This window comes from Leucopleurus acutus (genome assembly GCF_964270905.1).
Source record: "Leucopleurus acutus genome assembly, chromosome: 2".
Lineage (NCBI taxonomy): Eukaryota > Metazoa > Chordata > Mammalia > Artiodactyla > Delphinidae > Leucopleurus > Leucopleurus acutus.
The window spans coordinates 189,341,773-189,364,824 of NC_139143.1; the positions used below are offsets into that span (position 1 = coordinate 189,341,773).

A 23,052-nucleotide genomic window follows, 5' to 3' on the forward strand; every position below is an offset into this window, starting at 1 on the left:
AATACTTTTCAAGTTGGCACCAACACCAGCTAGACACCCAGACATTCTCCTCAAACACAACCAGACTCTTCTGGGGCTTTTCCTGAGGCTGGCCCGTGAGATCTGAGTCACTGAGAGCAGAGCTGGGAACCAGGGACCTAACGTAGCTTTTCCAGCTCATGCAGACGGTTTGTTGTAGGAACTCCCCTTTCCCCAACAATACCATTCTCCAAGCGCTAAAGGCTCTAAGTGAAGAGAAACTCATGAGTGAGAAAGGCTAGACCTCTAGCCTGGTGACCCGCAACCCTGCCCTCGCAGAGCCTCGGTACAAAGCCAGCCCTCCTCTTCCACGTGGGGACGTCCACCGGGCACCCGAGCAAGGCCCTGGACGGAGCAAGGGGGGCATGCAAGGAACAGCAGGAAGGCCCCTGCCCCCTGACACGGGCGCTTTGCACGCTCTCTACGTACTAGTCATGGCGAGCGTACCCAGAGTAGGTGGGGACTGGCCGAAGCAGAGGGACACACGGCAGCCTGGACTGAGCCCTCAGCAGGGAACCCCGGCTGCGGCTCTGTGCCCTGTGGAGCATCAGCCCTGCCTGCAGAGGAGCCCAGGCCTGGGGTCGGGCTCAGCTGCGGGGGGAAGATCTAATTCCATCACATGGTTCACCCAGTATCCCTGACTATTAAACTGAGGTCTGTCAAGGTGGCTTGGCTGCAAAGGCATCAGACCACCCACGGGGCATCTTTGGGGCCTGTGTGCCCAGGGGGAGGGGAGGGGTCTGTGGCCGGTGCCACGGGGTTCCCAGAAAGAGGAAGCTTTACCTGGCGTCCAGTATGGGGGGGGGCGCTCAGCTATAGTGAGCCCTCCCAAGCAAAGAAACAAACGAGCAGAAGGAAAGAAAGGCATCATCCTCCCCTGCAGCCTGACCCTGAGCCTTGATCTTATTCTTCCCCGCATCTGCAAAGCTCCTCCAGACGGGGGTGGGAGGGCAGCCCCCACCCCGCACAGCCGCCCCGCGCCGCGTACCTATACTTCATCCCGGGGTGCACCACGCTGGCCTCGCCTGTGCTCAGGAGGCTCTGCACCGACAGCTGTCCCAGGCTCCGGGCCACCATGGCCACCGCGCGGAAATGGCTGCGGGAGCCCAGGCTGGGGCTGCTGGCTGCCGGCCGGCCCAGACGCTCCTCGGGGCCCCGGCCCTTGAGGCCATGCTCCGAGCACACGAAGGACACCTGCATGTTTCCGGTGCTCAGCTCCTGGCCACGTCCCCCCTCCTTCCAGGCTCCGAAGTCACCTGCCCCTGGAAGCCCTGCTCCGCCTGGGACAAGACCTTATCCCAGAAGGTGAAGAAGCCACCAGGCGTTGCTTCAGGAGTGCAGATTTCTGACGCAGAAAAGCCTGTGCGCTCTCCGGGGGAAGGGGGTGAAATTTCCAGAAATGTACTAGAAAAGACCTGATCAGATAGAACTCAGAAATCGAGGGGTGGGGAGGATGCCATTGCCTCTCCCTTCTCTGCGGGTCCTTCCTCTGCCCCACCCTGGTCTGACTCTGTCCGCTCGAGCCCCCAGCCCAGCTGTGTTCGGCAGGGCTGGGCTGCCAGTAACTCACGACCAATGAGCGGCACTGCTGTCCCCTGACAGCAGGAGGAAGAGGGAGGGCGCCTCCCGTCAGGGTGGCAGCCCAGGGCTCCGGGGAGCAGCTGCTTCTCCAGGCTTCCGCGAGTCCCTTGGAGGGAGCCTGGCGTCCACCCCTGGCTCTGCGCACTGTGGCTCTTGGCAGTCCCACCAAGTTATCGAGGTGACCGGCGAGAGGCATGGGAGGTGCAGGAGGTGACTCGTTATTAATGACGTGGATGCACAAGCCGCCCCAATCGCCCTGGCCGATCGATCCCCGGGAGGTCGGCGCCGGTGCTCCAGGCTAACAGCTGCTCAGCCGGGACTGCACACGGGAGGCACTGCAGCCAGGTGGACAGCTGAGCGTGCAGGCAGCTGGCCTGGCCAGCTCTGTCCCCTGGTGGTTCCCACCCAGGAAAGTGGGGCTGCCACCAAGGTTCAGCACAAGAAGTCCGATCACCAGAAATCTGGAGGAGAGAGGACCATTCTGTCTAGGTGGTAATGACGCAGGTGACGTTAGGAAAGAAGCCCGGGGTCAAGGGGCCAGAGACCCGAGAAGCTCCAGCACGCCACACGGTACTTAGCTCTCGGCACGTGCTCAGTAAATACTTCTGGAGTGAATGAATGAATGGATGGATGGATGAATGGGTGAATGAATTGGTGAATGAAGATCCCCCTGCTTTACCCCATCCTCCTTTCCCACACTCATGGGATCAGGATGAAGATAGAACAAAGCTCACGGGTTTCCTGAGACCCAGAGAGATGCCCCCGTTGGCAGGAAGGGCTGGCTTTGCCCTCTGACCCCGAGCATGCCACTCTCACTCTGCAGGGTGGCCCTGGCCAAAGCTGCGTTTTGGATCTCATCTTGCCCTGCGGGAAGGGCTGAGAAAGTGTGGTGGATGGGAGGCAGGTGGTCAGGGGTCTAGCTCAGGCTCTGCTGCTAATTCGCTGTGTGATCCCAGGCGGGCGTCTTGCTTTCTCTGGTCCCTGGGTATCCACTGCCAGAATAAGGTGGCTGGCCTGAGGACCACGCTGTCCCTCCCAGCTTGGCTCTGCAGGAACCTTCCACACCTGCTGGCTGTCCACCCTGTGCTCTGACGGGGCCCAGAGAGGAATCCACCCAGAGATGTTCACAGTAGATGGCGGCTGAACTTGCTCTCAGCTCTGGCCCTGCCCTCTTGGCACAGAAGTTAAGAATAAAACCTTGTTCCAGTCCCAACCTCCCTGCGCCTGAGCTGGGCAGCCTTGGGCAAGTGACCCCCGCTCCGAGCCTCAGGGCTCTTGTGTCCAACGCAGGTCACAAAGGCATGGCCAGATCACGCCTGCAAAGCACTCACACAGGGGTCCGGTCCTTGGGAAGCACTCCCACGGTCCCTCGGCAGAAGGGAGTGGCTTTCTGGCCGTGGAGTCAGGATAGACCCCTGTGTGAGGCCCTCCCCCTTCCCCACCAGTAAGAATACCCCTTCTGTCCTCCCCGTGGCCTGACTCGGCAGCAGGAACCACCCATGAGGTGGGGACCTGGACTCGGGGATAGAGGCCTGGGGAGGGCAGAGCTGGTGCCTTTGCCCGGGGGTCCTGGCAGCTCACAGACGCTACGTGTGGAGGCCAGTGGGGCCCCTCGGGACCCACAGGCCGGCTCTGCCTTTCCTCTTCCACCTGCCCGTAAAAACCTCGGGGGCCTGGCTGGCCTGGGTCCCTGAGCTCAGGGTAGGGTGGGGCCCTCCTGAGCCCCTTGGGTGGGTGGGGGGATGGGAAGGAGGAAGGACAGCCTGCGGTGCTGGCCCTTCCACCTGCTGGAACCTCGCACTTGAAGACAGCAGGCCTTGGCCCCCAGGAAGCCCACAGGCCTGCCGAAGAGGCTGCAGGTGGCAAAGACTCTGTCTTTCGCTCCTCTCCAGGCTCGTGGAGCTCATGCCCACGGCAGGGATGCTCAACACCTGACCAGGATGCTAGAGGAGCTTGTTGCAAATGCGGATTCCTGGGCCCCAGCCACGACTACTGAATCGGTAGCTCCGGGGCTGGGCCTGGGAAGCTGTGTTTTTATCAGGAGCTTTTTTTTTTTTTTTTCCCCGATACGCGGGCCTCTCTCTCTCTCTCACTGTTGTGGCCTCTCCTGTTGTGGAGCACAGGCTCCGGACACGCAGGCTCAGCAGCCATGGCTCACGGGCCCAGTCGCTGCGCGGCATGTGGGATCCTCCCAGACCAGGTCACGAACCCGTGTCCCCTGCATCGGCAGGCGGACTCCCAACCACTGCGCCACCAGGGAAGCCCCTATCAGGAGCTTTGAGTGGTGCTGTGCACTGGCTGAGAGGATGTGGAAATCCCCTACTTCATTCCACCTTCCACTGTTCTCTGGCAAACTGTCAGATCCTACAAGGGCTAGCATCTTACTGTTCCTCCGGGGCTGCTCTTAACCAGATGGTGTGCTTTAAGCTTTAAGAGAGATCCACAAAAACTTAGTCACCACAGTGTGTAAAAGGTCACCCGCCTCACCCCCCAATCCAGCAATTCCACTCCTAGGTATGTACCCAGAGAACGAAAAACTTACACCCACACGAAAACTTGAACACATCATGTCCACAGCAGCATTACTCATCACAGCCCCAAAATGCAAGCAATCCGAATGTCCATCAACTGACGAATGGATAAAAGAAATGTGGTCTATACCGCACAGCAGAGTGTTATTCAGCCACACCAAGGAATGAAGTACTGATACGTTCTACGACATGATGACCCTGCAAACATCATGCTGAGAGAAAGAAACCAGTCACAAAAGGTCACATATTGTATGATTCCATTCATATGAAATGTTCAGAACAGGCAAATCCACAGAGACAGAAAGTAGATTAGTGGTTGCTGGGGGCTGGGGGGAGTGGGGAATCAGGGAACGATAGCTAATGTGGGCGCACTATTTCTTTTTGGGGTGATGAAAATGTTCTAAAAAATGGGTGACTTTTGGACAACTGTTTGTACTAAAACCATTAAATTGGATGCTTTAAATGGGTGTATTTACCAAAAAAAAAAAAGAAAATGTCAATGACCTCAAAAGTCTCTGGGCCTGGGCTTCCCTGGTGGCGCAGTGGTTGAGAGTCCGCCTGCCGATGCAGGGGACGCGGGTTCGTGCCCCGGTCCGGGAAGATCCCACATGCCGCGGAGCGGCTGGGCCCATGAGCCGTGGCCGCTGGGCCTGCGCGTCCGGAGCCTGTGCTCCACAACGGGAGAGGCCACAACAGTGAGAGGCCCGCGTACCGCAAAAAAAAAAAAAAAAAAAAGTCTCTGGGCCTTCACTCTTGCTGTGCCCTGTGGGAGTGCCCTTCCTGTTTCTCTGCTTTTGAAATCCTTGTCGACCTCTCTGGCATCAGCTGAGATAGTACATGCAGTGCGAAGCAGTCCCCCGCCCCCCGCAAGCACCAGTAACCTTTCTTTCCTCCCAGTGTCGCCAACCTCAGCCTCCCCAGTGACACCAGGGGCCTGGGAGCCACAGCAGGAAGCAGCCCTCCCAGACTTCGGCAGCAGTCAAGCCTTCACTCTCGCAGGACCTCCTGGGCCTGGCCTGGTGGTAGAGTCCCCAGCCCCGACTCCATCCCACTGTAACGTGTTGCGGGGATGATGGGAATGGACATTTGACCTCAGAACCCGCCCAGGGAATCCAGGACAAAGGTGTCTCTGGGTCCAGCGGAGAACTGCCAAGAGGGGAAGTCGGGTAGGTGGGTTTTCACAGCTGGCCAGAGTCTGTAACTTTTCATGTGCCCCAGACAGCGGTCACAACTCATAATATTCTTAGAAAATCACAAGAACTAGACAAGGATGGAAAGCTGAAAGCTTAAGACCTTGACCCGAACTTGCCACAGTAAAATGTCACCCCCAAAGGGTCTCTCCTTTCAAACACGTTTGGGTGGAGAAGTGAGTCCCAGACACGGGCTGGTCGACTTGAAATGGGCTTTGGGCAGAAACATCAAGTGTGGATGGCTGGTTTTGATCCACAGCAGATTCTGGGTTTTTTTCTGCCTCTCCAGTACCCGCTCTTGTTAAAACAAAGCAGCTGGTTCCTGCTGTGGTTCATCAGAGGGTCAGCCGCCCCAATGAAAAGCTCTGCCGTGTCCACAGAGTGCCGCCAAAGAGAGCTTCTCGGGACAGAAGCTTCCTGTGTGGTGCCTGGTATCCACCCCCCACCTGTCCCAGTGAGGGATGGGGAGATAACCAAGCTGGGGCCCAGCCAGATCCTTCCCCCAAGACAGGGACAGGTTCACAGTAGGAGGGGACAGGACCCTCCCTGCACAGAATGAGGCCCGTGGAAGCCTCAAGGCCTGGAGTAGGAGTTTTAGAGATGGCTTTTAAATTTTGGGGGGGCCGTGCCCCTCGATTGGACCAGGCGGGCCCTCAGCAGTGAAAGTGGGGAGTCCTAACCACTGGACCACCACGGAATTCCCTAAAGATGGCTTTTCAAAGCACGGACCGCAGCAGCAACTCAGGAATGAGGACGAGCCTCGGCTGTGCCCTGCAGAGGCCTGGGTGCCTCCCCTGTATCAGTAAGGCTGCCCCAACTGTGCTGTGTCCTGATTTGTACTCAACAGTGACTTCCTGCCCAAGGCGGGGGCAGCTGCTGAAGAGTTGGGGGCCACCCTGACGGAGCAGTGGGATGGGACGTCCTTGGCCCCTGAGGTTTCTGAGAGCAAAGGGTGGCAGACCGGTGGCCTTCCTGGAGGAGGTGTCCTCTGGTACGTGAGAGCGGAAGCCCCCTTGGGGGCTCAGTGCTGTGGCTGTGCTTCCTTTGGGAGCTCACGCCCCAGTCACGCCCAGCATTACCCGCCCTAAAAGGCAGGAAGGCGGGTCAGCCGTGAATTGGCCCCTTTGCTTCTTAGCTGCTGCCCTGTACTAAGTGGCTGCGCCCAGGCCAGAGTAAGCGCTTCCTGCACCTTTTCTCTTTTCATCCTTAGAAGCACCTCGGAGGCATAACAACAGCGACGACGACGACGGCCACAGCGCTGCCCGCTGCGCCCCAGCCATCGTGCCGAGCGCTTTGCGAGCAGCTCACTGAGTTCCCACCACAGCCTTCAGCTGGGTCCTGCGATGCTCCCGTTCACTGGACGACACCGAGGCACAGAGAGGTCAAGGGAGGGAGACTGACGCTGGGCCCGCCCTCATTTCACAGCGGAGGCTCCTGCTCTCAGACCCCCACATTAAAGGGTGAGGGTGGGGACGCTGCCTGGCACCGTCTGCGGGTCTGACTGAGCTGTGCTGACCCCCGCCTTTCCAGGTGGACAGCAGAGAGCCAGTCAGCCAGGGCTCCTGTCCTTGCCCAATCAGAGGAGCCTCTTGGGGGCGGATCCCCCAAATCTCTGGGCGGGGCCTGAGGATCCGTGTTGCTAGCAGGTGACCCCCTGATTCCCGCTGCCAGGAGGGCCTGGGAGACACTGAGCTGTGCTGTGCGTTGGTTACAAAGCCACGCACCAGCAGTTGTGTTAGGATCACTCAGCCCTTCCCGTCCCTGCCCGACACAGGGGAGGGAGAGGCTGTGATGTCCCTGTAAAGGCAGGGGAGCTGGGGCGGGAGGCCCAGGACCTGTAGAGGGGTGGGTGGCTGTCTCCAGGCCTGGGACCGCCGCTGGGCCCCAGCACGGTGGCCACTGCCAGCAGAAGCAGACCCAGTACGAATGCAGGCCATGGGTGGCTGACACCAGAGTCCTGGGCCGGCCCTCCCCGGGGGCCCACGAGGGACCCCCGGATCATTGCACGGCAGCTCGTCCCGAGTGACGGGCTCGTCTCGCCACCTCCCTCCCCGCTCCCTTCTCATCTGCTTTCCAGGTGCTATTGTTTCCGCCCATGAGATTCCAAGACTGGGGTTTCTCTCCCACCAGGAGCCAAGCCGGGAGCCCTAAGTTCCGTCACTATCTCCTTTAGTCCGCAGCACACTTCCGTGAGGAAGTAACTATAGTCTCTGCTTTCCAGATGGGGACGCCGAGACACAGAGAGGCCAGGTGACTTGTCTAAGTTCATACAGGTACCGGCGGGGGAGCCAGGATTCCCCTCGGGATACTCAGCGATGTCCCTGCAGGCTCAGGACTTGAGTCAGCCCTTGGGACCCGCCGTGGGTTGAAATGTGACCCCAAAGAGACATGTTCAAGTCCTAACTCCCGGCACCTGTGAACGTGACCTCATCCGGAAATAGGATCTTTGTAGATATTATTACGTGAAGATTGAGTTCCTGCTGGATTGGGGGTGAACCCTGAATTCAATGACTGCTGTACTTATAAGGAGATGGAGATCTGGAGACAGACAGAGATGCACAGAGGGAAAACAGTCACGTGAAGATGGAGGCAGAGATTGCAGTGATGTGTCTACAGGCAAAGAAAGCCAAGGAGACACGGATGTAGAAAGCAAACTTACGGTTGCCGGGGGGAAAGGACGGGGGAGGGATAAATTGGGAGATTGGGATTGATATATATACACTACTATATACAAAATAGATAATTAATAAAGACCTACTGTATAGCACAGGGAACTCTACTCAATACTCTGTAATGAGCTATATGGGAAAGAATCTAAAAGAGTGGATATAAGTAGATGTATAACTGAGTCACTTTGCTCTACACCTGAAACTAACACAGCCTTGTGACCAACTATACCCCAGTGGAAAAAAAAAAAGAAAAAGAAAGCCAAGGAAGGATGTTTCCCTACAGCCTTCAGAGAGTGTGACCCTGCTGACCCCAGGTCTAGACTTCCGGGTTCTGGACCATGAGAGAATAGACAGCTGTTGTTCTGGGCACTGCGTTGTGTTACGGCAGCCCCAGGACACTGATATGGGACTGTCTCAAGGTGGACCGGCCCCCTGCTTGGCCACCTGCACTGCTCCACCCACCGTCCCTCTCTGGACTCTCTTCTTCCTCCTTCTCCCACCCATCCTTTAAGACACACCTGGGTTCCCAGCTCTTCCAGGAAGTCTTCCCTGACTGACCTCCTGTGAATAAATGAGCAACTGGAGAGTCTGTTCGATGAACTTGACCACGAATCAAATACTGCCCGTGATTCCTGTAGGAGGCTCGTGGTAAGAGGCTACGATCTAGAGGCAAAAACCACAGGCACGCAGGACGGCCCGCCCTACCAGAAGCTCACGACCAAGGCTCATTGCCCGGGGCTCCCCGCCCTCCGGGCTGCATCAGAGAGTCTCAGACACAGCTTCCAGTCCTGCTGCCAAGGAAGCAGCAGGAAGGAGACATACTTTACAGGGGAATATCCTGAAAAGTGGGTTAAGACCAAGGCCGCATAACGCCACCCAGGCAATACTTACAGAGGCTCGAAATGTTCTAGGTGCTGGGAACGGACAGAGGCTGTGCTCTCAGTGGGGTGCAGATGGGCAAAAACAAGGTAAGAGAGACAGGACAGTGGGCTTGAGGATGACTCACAGGGCATTTATTTAGACTGGGTGGTGCGGAAAGTCTCTTTGAGGCCAAAGATGTGATGATGGGAGCCTTGTGAAAATCTGGAGGACACACCTTCCAGGGGAGGGAATAGAATGTGCAAGGACCCTGAGGATGCAATGAGCTTGCATGTTTGAGATATGGAAGGAAGGAAGGAAGGAAGGAAGGAAGGGCCGCGCATGGTGGGAACTTTGGGTTCATTCCCGATGCCGTGGGTAGCGGACAAGGAACACACCTGAACCAGGCCCGGTGTCCAGCTGGCACTGCCTGGGCCCAGGTCACAGCCTCTGGCCGGCCTGTGGCCACAGCTGCTGCCCTGTCTCAGGCCACATCTCCAGACCCTCCATCACTACAGTCAGGTGGACGTGGGGAAGGGGAGCTTACACAGGGACTGTGTAGATTTAAAAATTCAGTGCATTTTTTTTTTTTTTTAAACAGCAAGAGTTGAGGACAGTTAAAAAAAAAAATGGGAAAAGTTAACAAGAAAGCCTCTTCCTGCAGCTGCAGGCTCAGGTCGACTGATATGGTGTCTGTGCCCGAGGTACGTCGTCGCCTTGCTCCACGGAGCAGCACTTATCTGGAGGCTTTATCTTTTTTATATTAATATTTAAGACCAGGTTTAGCTGAGTCCCAGCCCAGCTGCTGCCGGGAACATTAACCGCGGAACGGCATCTATTTGGGATCTTTAATAACCCTTGGTCGTGGTTTCCGAGGCCCTCTTCCCAGTTAACCGAAACCCCTGGAGGCAGCAAGATGAAATCCACCAGATAAAGGGCGGCCCTACGGGGGCGACATCTGGCCCATCAAATGCTAAAGGCTCAAGTGGTTTTCTTTTCAGCTCTGCTCCTTGGGAAGCAGGTTTCCCCAGGGTGTTTCAGCCCCACAGTTAGTCCAGCATGTTTCAGATGGGACACAGACCTTTTCCTTCGGGTGTCAGGCAAATAAGAGATTTGTTCCAGTACTCACACCCCCCGGCTGTGTTCAGGTCCTGGGGCTGCCATGACAAAGTTCCACGAACTGGGGGGCTTCAAGCAACAGAACCTGGCTCTCTCACAGCTCCGGGGAACAGAAGGCTGCAATCGGGGTGTGGGCAGGGCTGCGCTCTCTCTGAAGCCTCCAGGGGAGGATCCATCCTGGCCTCCGCCAGCTTCTGGTGACCGTGGTTCCTTGGCTTGTGGCTGCGTCCCTCCCACTGCTGCCTCCACCACCAAAGGGCCTCTTCCCTATGCATCTTCACTGGGCCTTCTTATTAGGACACCATGCGCTGGATTTAGGGCCCACCCTATTCCGGTGTGAGCTCATCTTAAGTAATTACATCTGCACAGAGCCTATTACCAAATAGCTTCACATTCTACGGTTCTGGGTAGATGAAATTTGGGGGGACAAAATGCACCCCAGCGCCCCCTCCATTACAAACGGTATCCACACCCGAGGGAGGTGAGGTCTCCCTGGGACGGGGGACGGGCTCCGGCCCCCCTGCCCCCCCCCCCGCCTCACCTCTACTTGCCTTCCTCGCTCTGGCCCTGGGCCTTTTCTCCTCACATGTGCCCCTGTCCCCTTGGACTGGAAAGTTCTTCTCCATGTCTTCAACTGGTCCTCCTTTCACATGGCTGGGGTCTCAGCTGCCCCTGGTCTCCCTGACTGTCTCAGGCATTTACTTGCTTTTCCTCTGCCATCCCCCAGCAGGATGTAATGTCCAGTGGGGTGGGGAGGGACCTTGTCTGTCCTGTTCACGCAGCATCTGGCAAGCCTGTTGCCTGGAGCCAAGTAGATAGATCTTGAGTAAACATTTGCTGAATTAATGAAAAGTATCAATGACTTGCCAAAAAAAGAAAAAATGCGGGGACTTCCCTGGTGGTCCAGTGGTTAAGAATCCGCCTTCCAGTGCAGGGGGTGCAGGTTTGATCCCTGGTCGGGGAGCTCAGATCCCACACGCCTCAAGGCCAAAAAAATCAAAACATAAATCAGAAGCGATACCGTAACAAATTCAATAAAGACTTTAAAAAACGGTCCACATCAAAAAAATCTTTAAAAAAAAAAGAAGAAAGAAAAAGAAAAAATGCAGACCCTCATCTCCTTCTTGAGAAATTTCCATCAGAATCAGGAGATCCTCGAGGCCAAACTAGCTGACCCTTTGTCTTTCCTTTACAACTGGATTTATAATGCAAAGCCTTAAGAATCCTGCCATCTAATGGACTCAGGGCAGAAGTGCTTTATATCTTTAAATGACAACCTCATGCTGAAGATCCAAACACTTGTCCACAGGAGAAAATGTTACAGCAACAGGGCTGGTCTCTGTTCTTCTCTCCAGAGAACAGTCAGATAACCCCTGGGGCCTGCGTTAGATGGAAACCAAATCGGATATAGGACACCCACTTAAATCTGGACTTGAGATAACGAATAACTTCTGCTATTACGTCCCGATGATGGCATAAACTGGTTGTTTATTTGAAGTTCAAATTTAACTGGGCGTTCTATATTTTTATTTGCTAAATCTGGCAACAGTACATAGACTAGGTGGGTGGGTGGGGTCCCTTCTGGCCAACTGGCTCTGGCCAGGACTTGTCCCTGGGAGGCACAGGAAGAAAGCCTCGTATATGTAACTTATCAACTCAAACGCCAGCTCTGGGGCTCCTCTGGCCACTTTCTGAGGCTTTCAGAGGAGAAAGTGGGCAGGTCAGAGCACTGTCCCAGATGCTGATTTCAGCGACAAGCGAGCTAAACAGAATGTCTTTCTGAGGTTCAGAAGAAACCCTCCAGGCCCGCATCTGAGAACACAGGGACACCTACTCCACAGCCTTTGCTAGTCACAGTTACAAGCGTAGTTGCAGCAACCAATTCAGAGGCCACTTCGCATGAGGACAGCCCAATTTAAGCACATCTTGGCCCCCAGGACCTCGCACGGGTTTCTGGTGCTGGGATGGATTTGTTGGTAGAGACGATGAATTGAGGGATTTCCCCTAATTTGTGTTTCGTCAACCCCTGATAATTAATGTGTCCCAATGACACGGCAAGAAGACAAATGACATAGTATGTTTACTCCTGCGGCGAAGTTTTTTCAAGAAACCATACTCTTTTCCCATGGAGGACACACCAAACGCAGCAGAGCTTGTCTCTGGAGGAAAGGACTATGCAGACTCTCATTTTCCCCTTTTATACATTCCTATGCGGTCGGCATTCTTTTCTTTCTTTTTTTTTTTTTTTTGCGGTACGCGGGCCTCTCACTGTTGCAGCCTCTCCCATTGTGGAGCACAGGCTCTGGACGCGCAGGCTCAGCGGCCATGGCTCACGGTCCCAGCTGCTCCGCGGCGTGTGGGATCTTCCCAGACTGGGGCATGAATCCGTGTCCCCTGCATCGGCAGGCGGACTCTCAACCACTGCGCCACCAGGGAAGCCCCATTCTTTTCTTTTTGGCTGCGCCACACAGCATGTGGGATCTTAGTTCCCCGAACTGGGATGGAACCCGTGTCCCCTGCAGTGGAAGCGTGGAGTCTTAACCTCTGGAACGCCAGGGAAGTCCCACGGTCAGCATTCTTAAACCCCAAGGAGTTTGCCCCAGTTGACAGTGACGCCATTACCCTGTTTCCTGGGCTGCATCCCTCTCGCAGCCCCTGCCTCGGCCCCCTCCTCGGCCGGGGGACCTCCTCCTGTCCCCGCCCAGCCCAGCCCTTACCGGTACTTCATGCCGGTGCACCGGGCGGTGCAGCTGTCCAGGGAGAGGCCGTGCATGCGCAGGTAGCTCTCCATGTTCCTGGCCTGGGCTGCTGCCCGTACTTCCCGCAGCTGCTGCAGCTCCAGCGTGCTGGCCTGGCGGACGGGGTGCAGGGCCCAGTCTGAGTGACACCTGCCGGCCACACTCCTCAGGCTCTCGCTGTACGTCATGGACAACATGGTCCCACCCGGCCCAGGAGCTGCCGCTGTCCGGATGGGAAACGCCGAGTGGTGATGGGTTAGAGAGCATCCCGCCGTCCCCGGTGCCCAGGCTGGATGCTGGCCCTGGGGCTGGGGCAGGGGCTGCAGCAGGGACACGTCCTCCAGATAGAGTGGCCACCAAGGGCTCTTGGCGCCTGGGGACAGGGCCCGGCCCCGGAATGTAAACACCTCTTGGCTTGAGATTCTTGGTCCTCAAAGCTGCACTGGCCGGGAACTCTGGCTGAGCCACCCCCTCTGCCCCTGCACCCATGAGGCAAGCACAGGCGAAGCTGCATTCCAGGTGGGAGATCCCCCCCAAAATGCTCCAAATGCGAAGGGGGCAGGAGCATGCAGAGAGCCCGGCCCCCAGAGTGGAGGACTTCACGGCACCCCCTGGAGGGGTTTCCAGGGTAAAGCCGAGTACAGGGCCGTCCGGGGAAGCAGCAGAAGCACACCTGTCGCTGAAGCAAACTCCAGTGTGATTTTGCCAGGGGACACCGCTCCCCCAGGAAGGCCCTATTTGTTGGTTCACAGTCTGGTAAAGGGAAATGTTAGCCACATGTGCATTCTCTGCTTGTAGAAAGCGCCATTGCACCCGCACAGTTCTTTGGGCTCCGTGCTCAAAGCAATTGTGTCACAATCCACGAGTTTTTGCAATAGAAATACTGAGCGGATGCATTTAAGGAGGGAGTGAAGCGGCGGAGGGAACAGGTTTGGAAATTGCAAAGCTTAAATGTTAAGAACCATTGCTAAATCATCATCTGAAAGGATGATTACACTTGGAAACTAAAAACGTAAATGTCCATCAATAGGAAATGGGTTATGTAAATGACGGCTCATCCACAGAATGGAAATTTATGCAGCCACGTGAGGTGTCTCCACGTGGACTGATAGGCAACGAGTCCCAGGAGACAGCATCAAGAAAGGAAAGGAGAGGGGAACACGTGTGTGCACAGAATGCTGCCCTTGTGTCAATTCACGCACACACGTGAGTAGCTCAGTGAAGGGCCGGCATCTCAGCTGTGCGTCCACATCCTGCAGTGGCTTTGACTGGGCAACACAGACACGGCCGCAGGGGGCAGGGCTGTTCTACAATCCAGGGGCTCCCCCGCCCCCCGCCCCCCACAGCTGACCAAGGGTCTCTGCCCCGGCCCAGATGCCTGCACCGTGTCCCCAGAATTGTCACCGTCACCGAGGTGAGATGCGTCTTTTCAGCTGGGGTCAGCTGGACCCTGGAGCCCAGCCCGAGAACTGGAGGAACCAGCATTGTCCCCACCTCTGCCCTAAGGGAAAACAAGTTCCATTATCCCTGGGAAGGGCTGGGCAGGCTGCCCTGGGGGCTGAGGCAGCTGCAGAGTCCCTAGGGCGGAGAGGGCGTTGGGGTCGCCTGGGCTGGTCCTTCCTCAGGTGAGCTCTCCATTCCCAGTTCACATCCCCCTTTCTCCACGGCAGGTATCATCACCTGACAACGTGCTTCTGTTCTCTCTAGTCATCTTGTTTGGTGCATCTGACCCCCCTGAAGATCAGGTCCAGGAGGGCGGGGACTTTTCCATCTACTTTCACTGCTGCACCTTCAGCTACCGAAGTAGTAACTGGGTGTTTCCCTGGCCGTGCCGCCAGCACCTGGAGGGGCTGGGCTGGCCCCCTGACTCAGGCCAAGGCTTTCTGCAGGCTGCCTTCTCCTGGGCCAGGACTTGCATCACCATATCTCAGACCCACAGGGGGGCCCAGAACCTCTAGCTTCCCCCAAGGGTTTGGACTAAGGTCTCTGAGGGATGCTTTTGCAGGACACGAAAATACCCACCTTCCAGCAGAGGGGGCCCAGGCTCGGTGGGGGTGGGTGGGTTTGACCTTGGACGTGGCACCATGGGTGCCCACAGGTAGCAACGCCTACTCCCTCCCTCCCTCCTCCCCTCCAAGTGCACGCTGCCCACTACCCGTCAGGCAGATGCTTCAAAGGCGTCTGTGTGGCCTGTGTGTGGCAGAAGCAGGGCAGTCCTGGCTTCCCTGGGGGTCCGTGTTCAGAGAGAACAGCTGGGCAAGCAGCAGTTACAGGGGTGCTTCCCGAAGAGCAGGACCCACCTCAGACGTGACGGTTCCCAGCCAGGCCCAGCCAGGCTGAGATCAATAGCCATTAGAGCTTTCAAGACATGACCCGCAAAAAGCAATCCTGGTCTGGTCTGGCTCTGGAAATCTAGCCCTGGCCCCAGAGCTGCAATGACAGTGTGGCTGAGTGCCCTGCTTCTGGACACGGGCAGCCCTGTCCAGTGGGTGTGTCACCCACTCGGTGCGACCCAGGCAGGCACCTGGACTGCTCCAAGCCTCAGTCTCCACATCTGTGAAGTGGGATGAGCAGAGGCCTATTGTGCAGGCTGCCTCGGGCTGCCCGGGACCGGCCTGGAAAACTGGACAGGGCTGGCCTCACCGTGGGAGCATGCCACGTGTGGGAGGTGGCCACCAACCACGAGGTGTGGACCCTGGCACCAGTTATGATAAGTGGCACGAGGACAAAATACACAAAACGGGGTGGAGGGGACATGGGTGGGCAGGCGGGGGCCTCTCCAGAGGTCGCATGTGAACATGGGCCTGAGTGATTCGAGGGAGCCGTGTAGGGTGAAATGTGGACGTTAGCCATCGCCCCCGCTCTGGCGCAGACACACATCCCTAATGAGATGGGTGAAGTGGGTGCGGCCAGGACTTGGAGGGCGCCTCTCTGTGGGGCTGGGGTCCCTCCTGCCTGGGATCTCTCCTCATCTCGAGTTATAGCGGCCTTGGGAGGGGTCCCTGGGTGGGGCAGGGCCACCAGCCGCATGGAGGGAGCCCAGAGCCTCCTGCTGGACGTGAGGGTCCTGGTGGCGCAGGGCAGGCTTGGGCCAGGGGACTCGTGGGAGGAGGGGTGGGCCGTGGGCGAGCACAGTGGCCCCTGACCTAGGGTGGAGGGTGAGGACCTGACGCCCACAAGGGGGTCTGTGACCGGAGGGCCGAGCACAGCGAGGAGGGGGCTGGGAGGCGTTCGTCCTCTAAGGTCCTCGAGGGTGGGGGAGGAAGGACACAGAGGGACTCGACCGTCACCAGTGCTGTCCAGCGGGAGAGGACAGCGTAATAAGCCGGCCTCCCCTGCAGGCGAGCAGGGCCGGGTCCCTGGGCGAGGGGCCCCTCGGAGACTCCCCTTGTTGGGGCCCCTGCTTTGGCCATCTGGCGTCTCAGCGACCCAACCGCTCGCTCCTCTTTGCCATCCTGCCCCCCCATCTCAGGAAAAATCAGCCCTCTTTAATAGCCATCACTAATTACAGAGCCTACAGGGTCCCCCCCTGTGCTGGGGCTGCCGTTTGCAAATCTATTCCTGTGGACGGGGGTCTGGGGAATTCACGGGAATGAACCGCGTGACATGGAAAACTGGAAAGAGACATTAACCTCATTAAGTCCACGGGAATCGCGACCTTGCTGAAGAGCCTTCCACCTGGAATGCCTGAACTGAGGTCTGTTTACTGAAAGCCACCAAAGCACGAGACATGGGATCTGGGAGGAATCCGGAAAGTCTCTTTGAAACGGCGACACATGTCTCGACACCGGAGAAGCCGGCCTAAGTTCCTAAAGCGGGAGCATGGAGGGCAGCGGCTCGAAATCATTCCGGAGCGCGGCTCGAAAATGCACAGCATCGCGTCAGGGCAAAAACAAAATTATTTTTGCTCGTGAAGCATCAGCAAACCAAGGCCCAAAGAAGCAGCCCCCGGCTCTCTCAGGCCTATGTTTCGAAACAGACCTTTCAGACAGCACCCAGCCTCCTGCTGCCTGCAGGAGGGGGGAAACTTGAAAATGCTGGATCTTAGTGGGGAACCCGACAGGGTACCAGCTGCAGCCCAGGTCTCCCTGGGCGGGAGAGCAGCGGGACTGGGAAGCGCGCAGGTTCAAGCAGCAGAACGCCCACCCTCCTCCCTCCCCTGGTTACCTAGGGCTGTGGCTTTTTTTTTTTTTTTTTTGAGGTTTTCCGCTTTGAAAACACATAGAGGGTCTAATTTCTGATCAGCCAAACGCATCCCCGAAAGCTGTCCCTGTCATTTCTGTTCCCGGGATGCTTGTTCCCCAGCAGCATCCCCCCCAAAGAAGGTAGCTGCCACTTGCCTCCTGGGGCTGAAGGGGTGAAGGGACCACTCACCTGCCTCGCTGGCGTCTGCTGGTTAAAAGGGACACAGTCTAGTTTATTAGGGTTCACAAGACGTTTAAGGAGCTGGTGCAGCAGCTCTTTCATTAGGGAGTGTCACTGCAGAACGTCAGAAGCAATTGGTGAATAAGTCCCACAAGGGTCGGGTTTGGAGGCAGCGAGTCCATTAGTCCTATTAGGGCGTCTGCATCTCAGTGAAAGAGGCTGAATTATTCACGAGCGTGCCTCTTCCCCTAAAAGCCTGGGAAGTGCGGTTCCGCGGTGCAGCCGGGCAAGGCAGCCTCCTGCGTGCTGGCTGGGAGGGGGCGCCGGCTGGGGTCCTGCCATCCCCTCGGGCGCACACCCCCCGCCTCGAGACCTGACCCTGGGAACCGCAGGTGGAGAGGCGCAGGCTGTGCTTTCCGGTTTTTGAGGACGCGGGACCCAGGCTTGCGGCTGCCGTCCCACCTTGTTCTTAACTGACTGCAAGCAGGGGAGCCCGGGGCCCCACGGCACGTGACCACCGCCCACAGTGAAGGGGTTGAGGTCTGGCAAGACGCACCCTCAGCACACGCAGACGGACGCCCCACCTCCCTTCCACCGGGACGTGCCCCAGATTGTACGTCCTACACTGCCAGGACCTATAAATGGCTGGAAGGTTCCTGCAGTTTGCTTATTTGGACACCACACTGCTTCTCTCTCCAGGCGGGGGCGTGGAGACCCTTCCTCACAGCCCTGACCTGAGGTTTGGAAAACGCTTTGAGGCTGAGCCCTGGGGTGATGTTATGCTGAGCCCCCGTTCCGGGTTCATGACCGCAGGCGCCCTTCGTGTCATACTAGGATCCCCCCAAAGTCTCAGCGTGACACTATCCTCTAGCTGAGAAACCGTGCCGGTGCCTGTGGGATTCTGAGCTGATTACCCCATGACAAACCTGCTAACGGGGATGGCTACAAGGGGTGGGGGGATCACTTCACCAGATCCGGAGTAGAAAGAAATGGGAGGCGGGGGGAGGGCATGGAACCGGAGGTAACTGGCGGTGGGTGATGATCTGGAAAGGCCTTCGTGATGGACTTGGGATGGCTTTTCTTTTCTTTTTTTAAAAAATTATTTATTTTGGCTGCACCACACACCTTGCAGGGTCTTAGTTCCCCGACCAGGGATCGAACCTATGCCTCCTGAAGTGGAAGCACAGAGTCCTACCCACGGGACCACCAGGGAATTCCCTGGGATGGTTTTTCTTAAAGCCTGAAGCCCACTGTCAGGTTCCATGTCACGTGTCACCCACTGGCTGGAAGTGGCCGTAGTGGGCCTCATTGCTGGGTGGCGGTCATCAGCCTGACGTGCTTGGAAGGAGGCTCATCTCCTTCCTCCGGGGCACTGTTCTCCTCTCATCACGTTGTCCCTCTCAGCGCCTGCACCTCAGACACCAAGCCCCATGGACGTGGCTCCTGGTACCCTTCACTCTCTCTTCCTGTGGCTCCTGTGGTTCAGCCCTTCTCCATCTCTCCTGCCTCCTCGTCCAGCCTCTCCATCCCCCGTCTCACTTCCTGCTACCCGGCTTCCTTCCTGCAGCAGAGCCCTGCCCCCTGCCCTGCTCTAACACCTTCAATGGCTCCCCAGTGCCCACTGAATGCAGTCCAGGCTCCTCTGCTTGGCATTCCTGGCCCTCTCTCCTCAGGCTCCCAGCTGCCTCTACAGTCTGGCCTCTGTTTACTCTCCATCCTGTCCTGTCCCTGATGGCCCAGATGGTGTGACCGCTACTTCCTGTCCTCAGGGCGCCTCTCCGAGCTGTGCTCAGGCTGTCGCATCTACTGGAATGTTCTTCCTGGTTCTGTTGAATTCTGTCCAGTCTTCAAGGTCCAGCCCAAACGCTCTATGAAGCCTTCCCTGACTCTCAGCTGGCTGTGACCCCTCCCTCCTCGGAACGCCACCAACTCTCTGGACTCTCCCATGACCCACTATTTTTTTTTTTTTTGCGGTACGCAGGCCTCTCTCACTGTTGTGGCCTCTCCCGTTGTGGAGCACAGGCTCAGCGGCCATGGCTCACGGGCCCAGCCGCTCCGTGGCATGTGGGATCTTCCCGGACCGGGGCACGAACCCGTGTCCCCTGCCTCGGCAGGCGGACTCTCAACCACTGCGCCACCAGGGAAGCCCGACCCACTATTTTTTTAAAAAATTTATTTTATTTTTGGCTGTATTGGGTCTCCGTTGTTGCGCGCAGGCTTTCTCTAGTTTCGGCGAGCGGGGGCTACTCTTCGTTGCGGGGTGCGGGCTTCTCATTGTCGTGGCTTGTCTTGTCGCACAGCATGGGCTCTAGGCGTGCGGGCTTCAGTAGTTGTGGTACGTGGGCTCAGTAGTTGTGGCTCGTGGGCTCTAGAGCACAGGTTCAGTAGTTGTAGCGCACAGGCTTCATTGCTCCGCGGCATGTGGGATCTTCCTGGACCAGGGCTTGAACCCGTGTCCCCTGCATTGGCAGGCGGATTTTTAACCACTGTGTCACCAGGGAAGCCCCCCATGACCCACTTTGCCTCCTAGATACTGTTAGAATGATTTGGGTTCGGAGTAGATGGCACTACCGTGGCCGATCCTTCCCCCCGCCTCTGCATCACGTGACCATGAATCCTCCCATGGGTCGGGGGGGAGTATATTTTCCCCTTGACATTGGGCTTGGTCATGAGAATGCTTTGGCCAAAAGAATGAGCAGAAGTGACTGTACCAATTCTAACCGTCGGCCTTCAGAGACAGTTGTGTTTCTGCTGTTTTCTCTGGCACTTGTGCCGTGAGAAGAGGCCTGGGATGGCCCCTGGTTAGGAAGGACGGAGAGATGGTGAACACCGGTCTCCAGCCTGCAGCTCAGACACCAACTCAGCTAAGCCCAGCCTAGACGAACTGACTCCAGTCAACCCACAGACATATGAGCAAGGAATCAATGCTTATTGTTGCTGCCCCTGAGACTTGGGGTAGTTTGTTATGCGGCCTCCTGTGTAAAAGCTGACAGGTACAGGGTCTTCCCTCCCTTTCCCGTCTGTGAGCTGCTCGAGGGCAGGGCCCTGGACACCTTTGCCCTGTTGGAGGAGGGGGTGCCACCCTGCTGGCTGACTTAAATAACCATCCAACAGCCGTGCCAGTACCTGGGTGACGAGGACCCCCCACTGGGAGTGGCACCCAGTTTGCTGAACACAGACCCCACCCCCTTAGAGGTCATCACCAGAGGCCCCACAAAAGATGCCGAGTGTCTGTGGGAAGTAACCACGCTGGAGCCCCAAAAGGCAGGACAGCCAGAGCCTGTGGCATTGAACGTGGAGCTGAGAGGCTGGGGGTGGGTGGTCTTCAGACCTGGAGATTCAGTTCTCCAGCAGGGCCTGTCCATGGGGCAAGAAGACCTCATGGGGACCGGACGCTCAGCCAGAGGGGTCGCAGAGCGTAGACCACGGGGTGGATCCACGGGGTCCAGCGGCCAGCAAGGGGCGTGGAGCACACGTTCACTTCGACGCGACTTATTTGGCACCTCTTACGGGACCAGCGCTTTCAGCCGGCTGGCCTGTTCTGGGGATTCTTCTGCCTGCATGTCTCAGCTCACTCCTTTCCTTCCAGGAGTGAGGCAGGCCCAGGACCTCTGAGGATGCGGCTCAAGTGCACGTTTGGTTTCAAGGATTCAGTTTGAATCCTTGTGGACGGATGGCACGCATTCATTCGGCATATCATGTCATACATACATACACACACATATACATACATACACACACACACACATATATGCATACACACACATACATACGTATATGATGATAAACACTTCATTCAGTAAGCATCTGCAAGCTCAGACCTAACTATTTCAAGCAAGACCTTATCTAGCAAAAATTCCAGTAGAATCAAAGATTCGCTCGCCCCTTTAGAGCTCTTGGTAAGGGGTGAGACCTCATGGGAGGCACTGAAGCAGTAGCAAAATTAGCCTGAGGACCCAGGCCCACGGTCATGTTCGGAGGTGCCAAGGCTGTGGGAAGGAAAAAGCCACATGGAAATCCAGCGCCGACCCCAGCACCCACCGCCCGAGCGAGGTCCCTGGTGCATCGGCGATAACGGCCCCACAGCTCTGTCACCGCTGCGGGTGCACATGCCGGGGACCCAGTTCTGGACGGAGAGACCTCCCAGGCCTGGAGGCTGAGACGCACAACAGACACCAGGGCCCTGCCCCCATGAGCCATTCCGAGTGTCCAGCCCCAAAGCTGGCCGAGCTGCCCTGAGGGTTCCGTAAGCCTGGCGTGTTCTTGATGGAGGAAAACGTCAACGTAAATTCCCAGAGTTAGAGATTTTCAAGAGCATGGGTGTCTGTGGTGCACGCCCTACCCCTACAGGTTAGGAAGAGGCTGCACAGAGGGAGGAAGGGACCCGCCTGGGGGGCTTTTGCTGATGGACGTGCCTCGGGCTGGACCTCTGGGCGCCGTGTCCCTCTGGTGACAGACTCTCCCCCAGTGGACACACTGTGTTGATTTCCAACAGGAAATGCATCAGAAAGACGCCAGCGCACCCGTCCCGACCCTGGCCCGGGCCCTATCGCAGCCGCACACCCCAGAGGGCTCCGTAGGCTACAGATCAGCTCAAGTTCAGGGAAAAGCGGAGAACACTGGGCCGGGTGCACCGTTTCTCACTCTGATCACCTAAGAAGCACAAAGTTGGGATGACAGGAAAGCACTCGATCTGCTGTCTGAGGGGTGAGCTTTGAAAGGCGATCTGGCGAGAGCTCAGCTCAAATCAAAGCAAATTCTAGACGACGAGCCCACACAACGAGCCCGACTTCACGTCTTTCATCACTACGCCGTGTCGTGGCACCGAGAAGAGGACCAGAGCCTGGATCTTACGGGGGAGTTTTCATGCCCGAGAAATCACCAGCACACCCGGCCTGGACGGCACGGCTCTCCCACCCGCTGCCCTGCTTGCCGGTTGTAGGGAAAACGGAGGGCTCGTTACCTGTAAAACTGGAGCTGTCTTTTGGGGCTCCCATACCGAGTACTGCGGACAGCAATGGAGGAGAGAGAAGGAAACAGGGAGAGAAGAGAGAGAAGCCACAGTTGGCATCAACCACGCACAAGGAGGTGCCAGCCCGGGAAGCATCTCTGACGCCCGGCAGCCCCAGCCCCACCCCGCCCTCGCGGGGCTGTCGGAGGACGTGCCTGGGTACCAAGTCTCGGTGACAGCGCCACCCAGTGGCACAGGGAGGTGGAGGCCCGTTTGTTTGGGTGCCGGGCTCCTGTGCCTGGCCTCGGTTTGGGTTTCTTTTTTTTCTGGCCACCTGGCACGCGCGCGCGCAGGCATGTGGCATCTTAGCTCCCCCGCCAGGGATTGAACCCGCACCGCCTGCAGCGGAAGGGCAGAGTCTTAACCACTGGACCGCCAGGGAAGTCTCTCTGTTTGGGTTTTCATGAAACATGCTTTTTCAGACCAACGGTTGAAAACCTTCAAACCCAGGAATGCCCATCACCCAACACGCTGGGAAGTCTGCACGTGACCATGGGGTTCTTTGTAGGGCCTGGATGCAGGAGGGACGCCCCCAGTCCCTGTGGTTTCCACGGACGCGCGCTGCGGCTCAGGCCCTCACAGTTATCTGAAGGCCCAGTGGCTCAAGGACTGGCGGCCCCCGGGGTTCCACTTGCGCCCAGTCCTCCGTGACAATGATGCCAGCGGCTCCCACCCCGCGCCTTCCCCATGCCCTCCCTGTGGTTCAAGCTGGGCTATTTTCCAAACAGAAAGACCCAGGGCTGGATCTGGAAGCGGGCTCCACAAATAGGTCAAGGGGGCCCGGCGAGCACCCGGCTGCCCCACCCTCCGCGGGCTCCACTCAGGCCTGTAAGGCTTGGGGTCTTGCTCAGGGTGTCGGGGGGCTGGTGGGACCACAGGGGCCCCAGGACCTGCAGTGTGTGTGAGATGAGAGAGATGGAAACCGGGAAGGGCCTCTGTTACCTCCCACGGAATATTTCAGAAGAGTCAGGG

General features: G+C 57.4%; 1 protein-coding gene across 4 annotated transcripts in view; it reads right to left on the reverse strand.

Moving 5' to 3' along the window:
- The window catches only part of KCNAB2 (potassium voltage-gated channel subfamily A regulatory beta subunit 2), a gene marked incomplete at its 5' end in the record, with an annotated part of 42,967 nt that extends 30,066 nt beyond the window's left edge, over window positions 1–12,901 (reverse strand). For 2 of the 4 annotated variants that reach the window (XM_082832315.1, XM_082832314.1), the window contains one exon: window positions 12,684–12,901. In XM_082832315.1, the coding sequence (XP_082688441.1) occupies window positions 12,684–12,901 (218 nt within the window). Of the gene's footprint in view, window positions 1–1,006; window positions 1,219–12,683 lie in introns of those variants that run through there. The other 2 variants (XM_082832317.1, XM_082832316.1) reach the window with 1 other exon arrangement.
- Between the last annotated feature and the right edge of the window lie 10,151 nt (window positions 12,902–23,052).